The sequence below is a fragment of the Budorcas taxicolor genome, chromosome 8 (assembly GCF_023091745.1).
Source record: "Budorcas taxicolor isolate Tak-1 chromosome 8, Takin1.1, whole genome shotgun sequence".
In the NCBI taxonomy this organism is placed as follows: domain Eukaryota; kingdom Metazoa; phylum Chordata; class Mammalia; order Artiodactyla; family Bovidae; genus Budorcas; species Budorcas taxicolor.
This window is the reverse complement of record NC_068917.1, coordinates 47,078,438-47,090,948: the sequence shown is the minus strand read 5'-3', so window position 1 is coordinate 47,090,948 and position 12,511 is coordinate 47,078,438. Positions and strand designations below refer to the sequence as shown.

General features: G+C 42.0%; 1 protein-coding gene across 1 annotated transcript in view; it reads left to right on the top strand.

The window, feature by feature from the left end:
- Positions 1-12,511, top strand: part of DOCK8 (dedicator of cytokinesis 8) — a 158,174-nt gene that overhangs the window by 99,047 nt on the left and 46,616 nt on the right. The window contains exons 23-26 of the mRNA XM_052644492.1: positions 2,648-2,797; positions 4,850-4,963; positions 8,995-9,150; positions 10,969-11,108. Coding sequence (XP_052500452.1) covers positions 2,648-2,797; positions 4,850-4,963; positions 8,995-9,150; positions 10,969-11,108 — 560 coding nt within the window. The remainder of the gene's footprint in view (positions 1-2,647; positions 2,798-4,849; positions 4,964-8,994; positions 9,151-10,968; positions 11,109-12,511) is intronic.

Below are 12,511 nucleotides of genomic sequence, written 5' to 3'. Positions count from 1 at the left end.
GTGGGATGGGTGTGTACCTGTACCATTCTCTTCTCCTGCCCACTGGTCCCCTGACGGTGCCTCCTATTGGCCAGCTCCAACCAGAAGCCCAAGTTCAAGGAGTCCTGAATGATGTAGTCTGTAGAGATCAGCTTCCTAGGGCTCGGAGGTAGACAGAGAAGGGCGAGAAAAGTAGCTGGAAGCTAGGGTGGAGGCAGATGGAATAGTCGCAGCCCCAGCCAGACTTTGCAAGGAAACTGATCTTGGATTCAGACTGGGTGCCCAGTCCTCCACACATTGCTTATGCAGTTGCCTTACAGATGCATGAAAAAGTGTTTCAACACCAAAACAGCTGTTTTCCCAAGAAGCCTAAAGAGAAACGAACTACAACCTCCTTGGGTTTAGCCAACTACCTAGGCGATTTAACACCCTTTAGTTATATTAATGCCCATGTGCTAATGAACAACCACTTTGGCATCATCAGAGCTGTTGAAAACAATCCTTGGGCAGATTTCACAGTTGCTAATGAATAAATCCCCATGCTTCTAGAAACTGCTGAGCCAGACTTTGGGGACACAGGTAAATGGTGACCGCTTTACCCCAAAGTCTACACCAAGGGTTTCTTAGTATCCCTGCTTTGAATGGGTCACAGAGGCCCATATGGAGGAAACTATTTTCCTGCCTTAACCCACACCACAGATAATGACCAAGAATCCACTACTATTTCTAATGTGTGTTTCTCTCTGGAGATGCAAACGACACAGTAGTTGGCAAGTAGTTGACAGTCTGGCAGGAAGCCGTTAGTTGGAAGTATGGTATTGTGAGGATTATCTATTTGGTTGTAGAATGGCCAAACTCAGCAGGCAGGAGCCAAACACAGCAGTGAGTGCTAAAAACCCAGTCCTGGGGTGGGTTAGGCAGTGGGGAATCAGGAGCAGGTAGCCCCAAACAAAGGGGCTTGTCTTCCCCGGTCCTTAGTTAGGATCATAGCAAGAGAGGTACTTTGTGGGACAAAACTCAGGTCCAGTTCCTACATCTCATTCAGGCCCTCCACTGAGGGTTTGTGACTCTCTGCGGTACAGACACGTCCCTGTGTCCTGAGCCAAAAAGGACTCTACTGTGAAAAGAAACCGGGGTTCTTACCCCAGGCTCTAGGATTTTAGATTTTTAGGTCTTCCCCAAGCTGGCTATGGCATTGTCTTTAAACATATTTACCTATGTGTATGCTTTCGCTTCGTAGTTTACCTTTTCTTTGTTTTTGTTTGTTGATTATTTGTTTCTTTTTCTTAAATCTCTGTTTATCTCAGTACTAAAGAAAATTGCCAGCCCTGGCTTCTTAGAAATCTGCTATTAGAGCTCTTAGAAAGGTGAAAGTGTTAATCATTCAGTCATGTCCAACTCTTTGCAGCCCCATAGACTGTAGCCCACCAGGCTCCTCTGTCCATGGAATTCTCTAGATGAGAATACTGGAGTGGGTTAACCATTCCTTTCTCCAAGAGATCTTCCCAACCCCCTGCACTGCAGGCAGGTTCTTTACCATCTGAGCCGCCAGGGAAGCCCAGCGCTCTTAGGAGTGAAAGTCATTTTCCCATACATTGTCTTTGTCCCCTCTCCTTCCAGTCCTGACCTAGGGGGTCACCTTGAAGCAAGTGCGGGCAGTTTAACGTTCCGGGGCCATTTCTTTCTGCAGTGTCTCTCTGACTATCATGGACACATTTATAGAACGGATAGACACCCAACCATACCATCTCCCAGCCTTTCCCATCCAACTGTTTCTGACAGGCCTGAGAGTTTCCAACAAGCACAGGATACAACCTCAGACTCTATCAAAGAAACTGTATTGACCCAGGAATCTCCTGGCCCAGGAAGAAGTCCAAAAAAATAAGCATGATGTTGATTTAAAATTGTGGTAGGCATTGAGCTGGTGTTGTTCTAGTCATAATGTAGGCTATCACTGATTGATAAATAGGTTTTTATTTAAACTACATATACATTAAATATGTATTTTAAATATAGAATTATATACATATTTACATATGTATATTTAGCAAGCTAGTTTCATAAAACTCACAACATAATTTCTCCTAGAGACAAAGTTCCAAAATAGTGGTTAAGTTTCCAGCCTGCATACTATAGAATTGTGTTTGGAAAAACTCTTCTTCCGTCCTACTTGAAGCTGACATAAGAGGGACATTTCTCTCTTCTTCTCACTGTAGTTTCAGAGACAGAAATGACTTCAGTTTACATCAAAAACAGTCTCCTAAACAGTTCCTTCTCCTGTAAAGTTGTGCGCCGTGACAGGACGGTGCTGCAGTGGTCATGGGGGTGGGGCGCAGTCCAGACCTGCCTTCCCAGCTGAGAGAAGGGGAGTCTTGCGACACTGCAGCTGAAGAATTAAGCTCCCTGGCTTTGACAGCATCAAGAAAGGAGCCCCCTGACTTGGGGTCAGGGAGAGGGCACCCTTCCCACCTCCTGCTGCCATGGTAACCATCAGGGTGTCAGGAGCAATTTTCAGACCAGAGCCTGCATGGGCAACCAACCACCAGCGCAGATAAAGTGTTAGAAAGTCCATTGTTAATGAGTTTTTCTTCCAGGCTTTTCCCTTTTTCCATAGTGTATAAGCAGGTCACCAGTTTCCATGCTGACATTTCCCCCATCTTCTCTGTAGGTGAAAAGCATGGCCCAGTATGTACACAACATGGACAAGCGGGACAATTTTCGGAGGACTCGTTTTTCTGACCGTTTCAAAGATGACATAACTACTATTGTTAATGTGGTCACCTCGGAGATCGCAGCCCTTTTACTAAAACCTCAGAAGGTAACTGTGTCATTTTACTCTTCACTGTCTGAAATTTTTTACCCTGGGCATATATTATTTTCATAATCAAAGCACAATAAGACAGTAATTAAAATGTAACTAACTGTACATGACAACTAAATTCACTTTGTTATACTGGACAGCACCCTGTGGTGGGGCTGGGGCATTGCTATCAAAAATTACAATGTGGGGAATTCCCTGGTGGTCCAGTGGTTAGGACTCTTGGCTTTCACTGTCAGGGGCCAGGGTTCAATCCCTGATTGGGGAACTGAGATCCCACAAACCGAATGGAGCTTGTACAAAATGAAATTATAATGTGGAATTAAAGCAGTTTAAATTATTATATCAACACACTATGAGAGGGAATATTTTTGTTCTTAGCAAATATACCCTGAAGTTTTATGATATTTGTAACCTACTTGGACTTCCCTGGTGGCTCAGACGGTAAAGCATCTGTCTACAATGCGGGAGACCTGGGTTCGATCCCTGGGTTGGGAAGTTCCCTGGAGAAGGAAAAGACAACCCACTCCAGTACTCTTGCCTAGAAAATCCCATGGACGGAGGAGCCTGGTGTCCATGGGGTCGCAAAGAGTCAGACACAACTGAGCGACTTCACTTCACTTCACTAACCTACTCTCAAATGTTTCAGAAAAAAAAAAAAAAACTGAACATGAAGAGAGAATGATAAAGCAAATATAGCAAAATACCCAGCACTGATGAGTCTAATTAGAGGAGTTCTTTTGACTATTCTTACTCCTTTTCTGTAAATTTGAAATTATTTCAAAGTAGAAAGTAAAAAAAAAAAGTAAAATGAAATAAAACAAAATTCTAAAATTTGAAGCCAAATTAAAAATTCTATAAAATTTGAAGCAGCAATGATTATTATTAATACCTTTATCATTATGAAAAATTTGTATGCTGCTCTGTACTTAGAAGAAACTTCCACTTGGTCATTTCTTATGGCAGACTTTAGGAGAGTGGCAATGGTGTCTCATTTTGGTAGGCATGAAAAATGAGGCACAGTGAGGTTGATAAATTTTGCAAAAGTCAACACAGCTAGCAGCAAAGTTAAGACTGAAGATTCCAAGCCCAGCATATTCAGACAGATACTTAAGTAGTGGTCCAAGTGGAGGACGCTAAGAGTATGAGGACTTGCCACTCCATGGTAACTGTGCAAACTTCTTTACTAAGTCTCCACCCATGCCAGTGGCTGATCAGCTTGGCCTGAATTTGCAAACTGGTCATCATAACAAGAGGAAAACATTTCAAATAATATTTTCAATAGTTCAGAGCAAATTGATTTATCATTCTGAGAATAAAGGACATAAACATGAAAAAAGTGAATCCCTGATTGCTCTGAAGTGCTGTAAAATCCCTCATAAATATGAGCACTGAGAAGTAGTAAAAACTAAACCCTGGCCTCAATTCATGCAAGAGTTCACTCTACTGTGTATGACTCTGCCCTTTCTTAGGCTAGGAATGCTGTCTAATTGGAGAAAAAAATTCCTTAAGTAAAAACTGATTTTTTTAATCCTGATTACATTTTCTGCAACAATCCTTTCAAATTAAGAATCTGTCTCATTGAAATAGTAAATACATTTCAAATTACTTTTGCTAAAACAGTCATTAACAGAATCAAACAAATTATAGTAAAGTAATATAAATAAATTTAAGAAAATATGAGAAACCAGAGTGTAGGAAACTGTTCATAATATAATGTTGAATGAATAAATTCAGGACCCTGAATTTATTGTATACAGAGAATAAACTCAATTATATACAGATAAATATGCACATAGGAAAAAACACCTAGAAACAGATATACCTAAATACTAACAGTAGATAAAGAATTACTTCTCTCAACACTCATGGCATCAATTAGTTTCTAAAGTATATCGCTATAGTTTTGCAGGGTTACCTGCTTTGCTCAATGTCTTCCAGAGGGACACTGGCTGAAAAGATATGACCTGCCTCTCCCAACTTCCCCCCCCAGGGCCGCAAGGTTTACTAGCAAATGATGGGGGTGTTTGTATCAATATGCTTGTTTTTAAGGAAACTGAACAGGCAGAAAAGATCAACATTAGCCTGGCTTTCTTCTTGTATGACCTCCTCTCACTCATGGATCGTGGCTTTGTGTTTAACCTCATCAAACATTACTGCAACCAGGTGAGTGTTCCCTCAGACCTAGCCCTGTTGTTCCTGATTCCTTCCCATCTGACGTGATGCTCGTTGCCGTGGCGTGCTCCCTCGTTCATTGCCAAGTTAGACAGTTTGACTCCTGCACATTCTGGGTTTTGTGGTACATTCTTCAAGTCATGTGTTTTGTGCCTTGAACTTTGGTAGACACACTAGTTTGTGCAGATTCCTGGAGCATTTACCAAACCAGCACAGAGACTTATTAGTGATACAAACTGCTTTCTTCAGTTTAGCATTTAACAGAATTACATGACTGTGGGATTCAGTCTTTGACCAGGTATATAATCGAAAGTATGAGGTCTGTTTTTACACATTAGGGTAATTAATTAAATTGCAGTTGTAAAATTCTAACGTTAAAGAACTCTAGTAAAATCAGTCAAAGAGACTGAATTTCACTGAGCAGAAAGCAAATACTGTCATCTGGTATTAGTTTTAAGACCCTTCCCAGTACCCCCAAGGATATGAACATTTGTGGATGCTCAAATCCCTTCAATAAAATAGTGGGAATTTGCATATAATTTACACACATCTTCCCATATACTTTAAGTCATCTATGGATTGCTTATAATATCAAATATAATGTGAATGCTGTGTAACTAGTTGCCTGTGCAAAATCAAGTTTTGCTTTTTTGGAATGTTCTGGAATTCTTTTTCCAAATAGTTTCAGTCCTCAGTTGGCTGTCTCACAGATGCAGAAACTGTGGATATAGAGGGTTGACTGTATTTTGTAATTACAGAGTGTATCAGTGCTGTCTCCCCAGATTTTTCAAATGGAATCCTACTTTTGTTCACTATTCTCCTCAAACTATCCCAATAATAGAAATATAAGTAGCAGTTACTGTTGCTACTCCTTGTTCATATTCCTGTTTTTTAGGACCACCATCACTGTCATTGCCACCAGCATCACCACCCACCACCTTCACCATCACCATCACCGTCCCTACCCTTAGTTTCTTCCTATGGACAAAGCTCTGTGTTCACATTATAGAAATCATCTCTCTTGATTCTTGCAAGGTGTTATTGTCAACATTTTGCATATGATAAAGCTGAAGTTGAGAGGAGTTAATATGTAACTTTTCCAGGGAAGAAAGAGCCATGGCTTCTTTACTTAAGGTACAATGAGTTAATCACTCTGTTCCACCAGAACTAATAACTCTCTGTAGTTAATCCTTTAGTGACCATAAATAAGTCATTCAACTTCTTTGAGTCTCATTTCCTCATTTGCAAAATAAAAAGATCTCCCCTCCCCTGCTAGAAAGACCATGACTGCTCTAAAGAGACTCCTAACAAGGAAGATGACTTACAAAGAATCCTAAGGAAATATCAGAAGTACCAGAGCAGGAACATCTTGTATAGCCTGACCTCCCGCCCCTGCTTGGATCTTCTGTCCCTGTCCCACCAGAATGGTCGGAGCAAGTGGTGGAGGAAGGTGCCATTTCCCTTTGCCATCACTCTTAGGTGTTTAGGATGGCAGGTCATTGGATGAATTGCAAATACAAGTTAATCTGTTTTCCAAAACTTGATGTTGAATATATGGAAAGAAAGGACTGGAACACCACTATAAGCCCAGGGTTTGCCTCTGGTATAAAAAAATTTATCCATGACACTTGTTAAACTGTAAAGCAGACTCTATTCAGGACCATTGTGATAGGTATAAGGACCACTGCATTGGATATTTCAGTAGGGGAGAGATTGCGTTCAACTCTGAATACAGAAGGAAAAATGCCATTTTATAGCCAAGGAACAGGGTAAACTTTCAGAAAAATCAGGGGTAAAGGGAGAATTCTGGTCAAACTAACCTAACAGCATTCTTGCTGAAGGCAGGTTAGGGTGATCAGAACCACCTGGGGAACGTGAGGGGTGAGGAAATTGGTCAGATCGCAAGGGTGAGAAATTACAGCTGAACTGAGTTAGCAAGATCGTTGTGAGAATTGGGCCACCAAGGCTACAGCTTTGGGCCCTGACCTTTGCAAAGGATGTTTGCACGCAGGATGCACTTTGCCTGTGTGCATGCTAAGTCACCTCAGTCATGTCTGACTCTTTGTGGCCCCATGGCTTTACACAGCCCCATGGCCCCATGGCCACAGAGGACTGTAGCCCTCTAGGCTCCTCTGTCCATCAGATTCTTCAGGCAAGAATGCTGGAGTGGGTTGTCATGCCTTCCTCCAGGGGATCTTCCTGACCCAGGGATCAAAAGTGGCTTACATCTCCTGCATTGACAGGTGGGATCTTTACTATTAGTGCCATCTGGGAAGCCCAGACTGCGCTTTACTCTTTCTTAAACATTGCTAAAATTATTTTTGAAGTTTTTGTCTTCATTGAAGTTTCAAGGGACTTATGAAAGATGCCCACAATGTAGCCTTCTTTCAAATGCAGATATCTTGTGCTTTCAAGTTCTGATAGCAGGCTTGACCCAACAACTCTGTGAGTGGCCATTGAGTGAAGGGCATAGACTGAGTTTTAATTAGTTTAATTTGCTGGTGTCCCTGTTCAAAATCAGCCAGTAATACACATTGATAAGAGTATGGGTTCTGGTAAAGTTTCATACACAGAAGTCATATATTCTGTTTTTCTATAGTACATAATGGCATTCATTTTTTTTCAATAAATGTCTACTAACTACAGATTCTATAGGTAAAATGCCATAACACAATGGCTTTTTCCTAAAATGGCTGAAAATATGTGCTCATTTAAATTAAATAGTTTATAAAACTGCTCTTAAAGTGCATGAAGAAGAAGCATGGCCATTTGTAAGGGTGAGTTGCTTGGCTTCCTGTGCTGGGCCAGCAGAGTCATTGTGGTAATATCCTGAGGTTGAAGCTCCATCCCTGGTGGCTCAGATGGTAAAGAATCTGCCTGCAATGTGGGAGATCTGGGTTTGATTCCTGGGTTGGGAAGATCCCCTGGAGAAGGAAATGGCAACCCACTCCAGTAATCTTGCCTGGAGAATCCTCATGGACAGAGGCGCCTGGTGGGCTGCAGTCCATGGAGCTGCAAAGAGTCAGACACAGCTAAGCACACGCAGCGCAGAATGTCCATCAAGCCCTTCTTTGCTTACTTTGTCACGGCCCGTAGCGTCTCAGTCCTTCAGTTGTCAGCCTGCCTGAGGGAAGCAAGGGGTCTCTTCCAGACTGTCATGTTTGCCAGCTTTTCATTGCTTTTTTCAGGGTTGGTTTGTTTGAAAACATTTTTCCTGAAAATTCTCCCAGCTTTCTCTTTCTCCTCCACTTCCTCCTCTCCCACTTGGGGGCAAACTCCTTGGCTTTTATGCAGGACTAGTACTTTCATAAATAATTTGATTCTTTCATCTAGGGACTGGTTTGAGAACTTACCAGTGAGGCCTTTAATTAGAAACCACAAAGAACACTTGTGGCATTCAAGTCATCCAGTCCTATTTCATTAGTTTTGTGTGGCCGCATGTGGGGTCAACTCCTTTCCTTTAGTTTCTCAGACACGGTAGGATTTTTGTGAAATTATATTGTGTTACAGTGAAGACAAAACTCCAGATTATTTTAGGCATGAGCTTGCCATCCATCATATTAGAGATTTGACGAGGGTAGGGTTGAGGCAAGCATTCTCATTATGGACAGCTGTTAGACTAGAATCCTAAAAGGAACAGTAAAGTGGCTCAGTGATAAAGAATCCGCCTGCAATGCAGGAGACACAAATTCAGTCCCTGGGTCAGGAAGATCCATTGAAGTAGGAAGTGGCAACCCACTCCAGTATTCTTGCTTGGGAAATTCCATGATCAGAGGAGCCTGGAGGGCTACAGTCTATGGGGTTGCTAAAGAGTCAGACATGACTCAGTGACGAAACAATGACAATGGATGAAAGCTTACTGGACCTTCCTATAAGGCAGTTTGCCATCTGTTGCCCTGTCCCACTCATTTTTATTCCATTGATTGCTGTAATCTGGGGAGAAAGAATAATTTTGTGTCTGTCAACCTCAACTCCATTCACCATAGAGTAAAACCTCTTTTCTCTCCTCACTTTCTTACCAGCTGTCAGCCAAGCTCAACAACCTTCCAACGCTCATTTCCATGAGGCTGGAGTTCCTGAGAATTCTCTGCAGCCATGAGCATTACCTCAATTTGAACCTCTTCTTTATGAATGCGGATACCGCTCCAGCATCTCCCTGTCCCTCCATATCTTCCCAGGTAATCAGCTAACTGGAAAGTGTTTAAGCCATTTCGTTGAATTAGCTTGGCTTAGTCATTTATTCCTATGCAGGTTGGTCTTCTTAATTAGAAGAAAAATTGAGTTATTCAAACCAGGTCAGTTGATCCAGATATACGTACGTATGTTACCCAAAGTTATTCCGTCTAACTAATCATTTACAAGCTACGTGATTGTTTTCTGTGTGGGTTCAAGGGTCCCTGCTGAGGCCAGCTAGAGCACGAAATCTATATGCACTATGAAAAATGTCTAATTCATAGAAAAATCACAGATCTTCTTTTGCTGACAGTCTTTACTTTAGCTTGACAGTCTCCTTTGCTCACTTCCCTTTTCCTAAACCTTAGCACCATAAAATTTATGAAATCACAGTTAGTTTCCTTTATAATGATTCCCAAATGATCTAGTAGTAGTTTTTAACAGGGATACTGTATTATATCTTTGAATGATCCTAGAACTTTCTGCTGATTCTGATATAGAATGAAATTAAGTACAAAATGATTCCACCTTGAATCATATTCTCGAAACTTTAGCTCTTGAAACACTAAAAATAACTCCTTGTAAAATAATCAAATGGTCTGTTTTATAGAGTATATTTCTAAAAATTCTTTTTCTTAATCAGCACAGAAGAGTAACACTTGTATTAATATTTAGAGATGAGGCTTTGACAGGCCAGTCTCTTTTTGTAGATCAATATTATGCAGGTTAGGTTTGGTGGGCCCCAGATTTCACAGGATGTTAGGAGGTATTATACAGATATAGAATTCTGAAGACAAATGCATTTTAGAAACGCTGTGTTAAAAGGTTTCTTTGCATTAGGCCATTCAAGAGTCTCTAACATGTTTATATAAATTATACTGCCCCTGGGGTGGCAAAGGAAGTAGGAGGAAGTGAATGATAAGCAGTGCTTCCCAAAATGACTGGACTCTGGAAATCTCTTCTTTTTCCTCCATCGATTTGGGGGACTGGTGTCCTCTAGAAAAACTTTATAAACTACTGCTGTTTAATAGTCACATTCCATATATAGGGAACAAATCAGTAGCTCAGAATAGCAGGCAAGATTTCTTCTTTTTAGGTTTTCTTTCAGATGCATTTTCTTTGATACTAGCACAAAGGAGGAGGCTTATCTTAATAATTCTTTTAAAAATCTTAGCTATTCATGCCAGATGACATTCAGATTCAGATGTGTGCCACATGACCATCTTCCTGTGAACTGGGAAAGAGCTGACTTACAAGCAGCTGTTCCACACCTGCCAGCTCTGCCCCCTCGTCCTCCCCCATATTCCCCTTCTGACCACCTCCCAGGGTCACCAAACTGGAAAGGCTGGCTAGAGACATTTGGAGCCTCTTAGTGACATATGAAGTGTGTCCTAAGATAAAAACACAGGTATTGGCCAGGACTGGTAAAAGTGACACTTCCCTGCCTGATGCTGCTCTGGTTTCCAGGCCAGCAAAATTCAGGCAATGTAGGTAAATCATATTCAGAAGAGTAAACAGGAACCTTAAATAAAGGTGGCAGTCTGTTACAGAGGAATCACCAGCTCAGAGTCATATCATGGGGTAGAATCCCCATTTCCCTATCCAGATGTGATCCTAGGATTTTAGTCTTCCTCACTAGTTGAGCAGAGTGGACACTCTAAGCCTTAGTTTCTTCATCTGACACGTAGGGACGTGAGCAGTAACTGTTTCACTGCATTGTGCCTACAGAGCCTGGCTGGTAGCATGTGCTTGAGGCATCCTCGCCATCGTGGTGTTAATTCCAGTTCTTGTTACTCAGAAAACTGTCCCTTACATTTCTGTAGAACTCCAGCTCCTGCTCGAGTTTCCAGGACCAGAAGATTGCCAGCATGTTCGACCTGACACCGGAGTACCGCCAGCAGCACTTCCTCACCGGGCTTCTCTTCACCGAGCTGGCCGCTGCCCTGGACGCTGAAGGGGAAGGGTATGTCTCAAACATTTATAATGGAACAGAAAGCAAAAAAAAAGGATGCTCCTTACTAAATGTTTGCACTCTGACCTCTCTTCCTTGGTGAAAAAGTCCACCATTCACCAGTTCCAAGGAATAGAAGCAGCTACGTTTTGAGAAAGTAGTGCCAATAGGAAAGTGGAAAGGCATGAGGGATGGAGAGTAACCATAAAATAACTCTTTTCAACTGCTTATTCATGAAGAGGAAGTTACCAATTCTACCAAGGCCTCCAGTGGCTCAGACTGTAAAGAATCTGCCTGCAGTGTGGGAAGCCCAGTTCGATCCCTGGGTCAGGAAGATCCCCTGGAGAAGGAAAGGGCAACCCACTCTGGTATTCTTGCCTGGAGAATCCCATGGACGGAGGAGCCTGGTGGGCTACAGTCCACGGGGTCCCAAAGAGTCGGACACGACTGAGCAGCACAACCAAGCGACTAACGCTTTCTCTTTACCGGTTCTACTAGGTTTCCCCGGGATGCTGGGTTAGTGAGCTGCTTAGAAACAAAGCTGCTTTTATGGTATACCTTGGGTGACCTTTATGCACAGAGGCAATAGCCAGATGCCACTTGGCGTACTGCTGACAGGGACTCAAATCCAAGGAGTGTTAGGATTGGAAAATAATTTAGATTCAGCCCTTTTAGTGTTCAGGTTAGGCCCATGGAATTGAAGGAACTTGCCCAAAGTTACACAGCAGACTCAAGTCTAGAGACTGTAGTCTCCAGAGTCCCTCCCTCTTGTACCACATTAGCTCTCTGCCTGAAAACCTACTCCTACAATGCCAACCTTCTTCCTCCCTCTGTTCAAGAAGTTTCTGAAATAGAATGTGCTGCTTAATGGCAGCATTGCTGTATGTTATAGATTCCTGTCTAATTCAAGATTCTGAAGTTTTCTCAAAGTATTTATAACTTTGTGACAAAAATAGGACATCTCTGTATGAAACAATTACAAGAGCACAGGTTTATGTAACTTCAGTAACAAATGTGTCCCAAATGCTTTGTCCATACTGATAATGCCTAAGGGATGGTAGGTCTCTGTCTCCCAGGAGGTCATTATGGGAAGTCTGATGTTCTCAGCTCTGAATTCTGCCTCCTTCCAGAAATTCAGGCACCAAGTATATCCTTAGCTTCGTTTTCCAAGGCTTCAGTTTCATCAAACTCCTCCCAATTTTCTCAGTAGAATTTTCTACCCTATAGCTAACATGAATTTCCACAGCAACACAAAGTGCCTTGACACGTATGCTGAGAATGTGCTGAGAAGGAGGCTTGTGCAGAAAGAAAATTGCCTTCACACACACTCACACACACACGCACGCATACTTTATCTTAATTGTCCAGAGATTTCCATGATTTCTGAAAGCGTAATACTGTTTAGTATCTACATA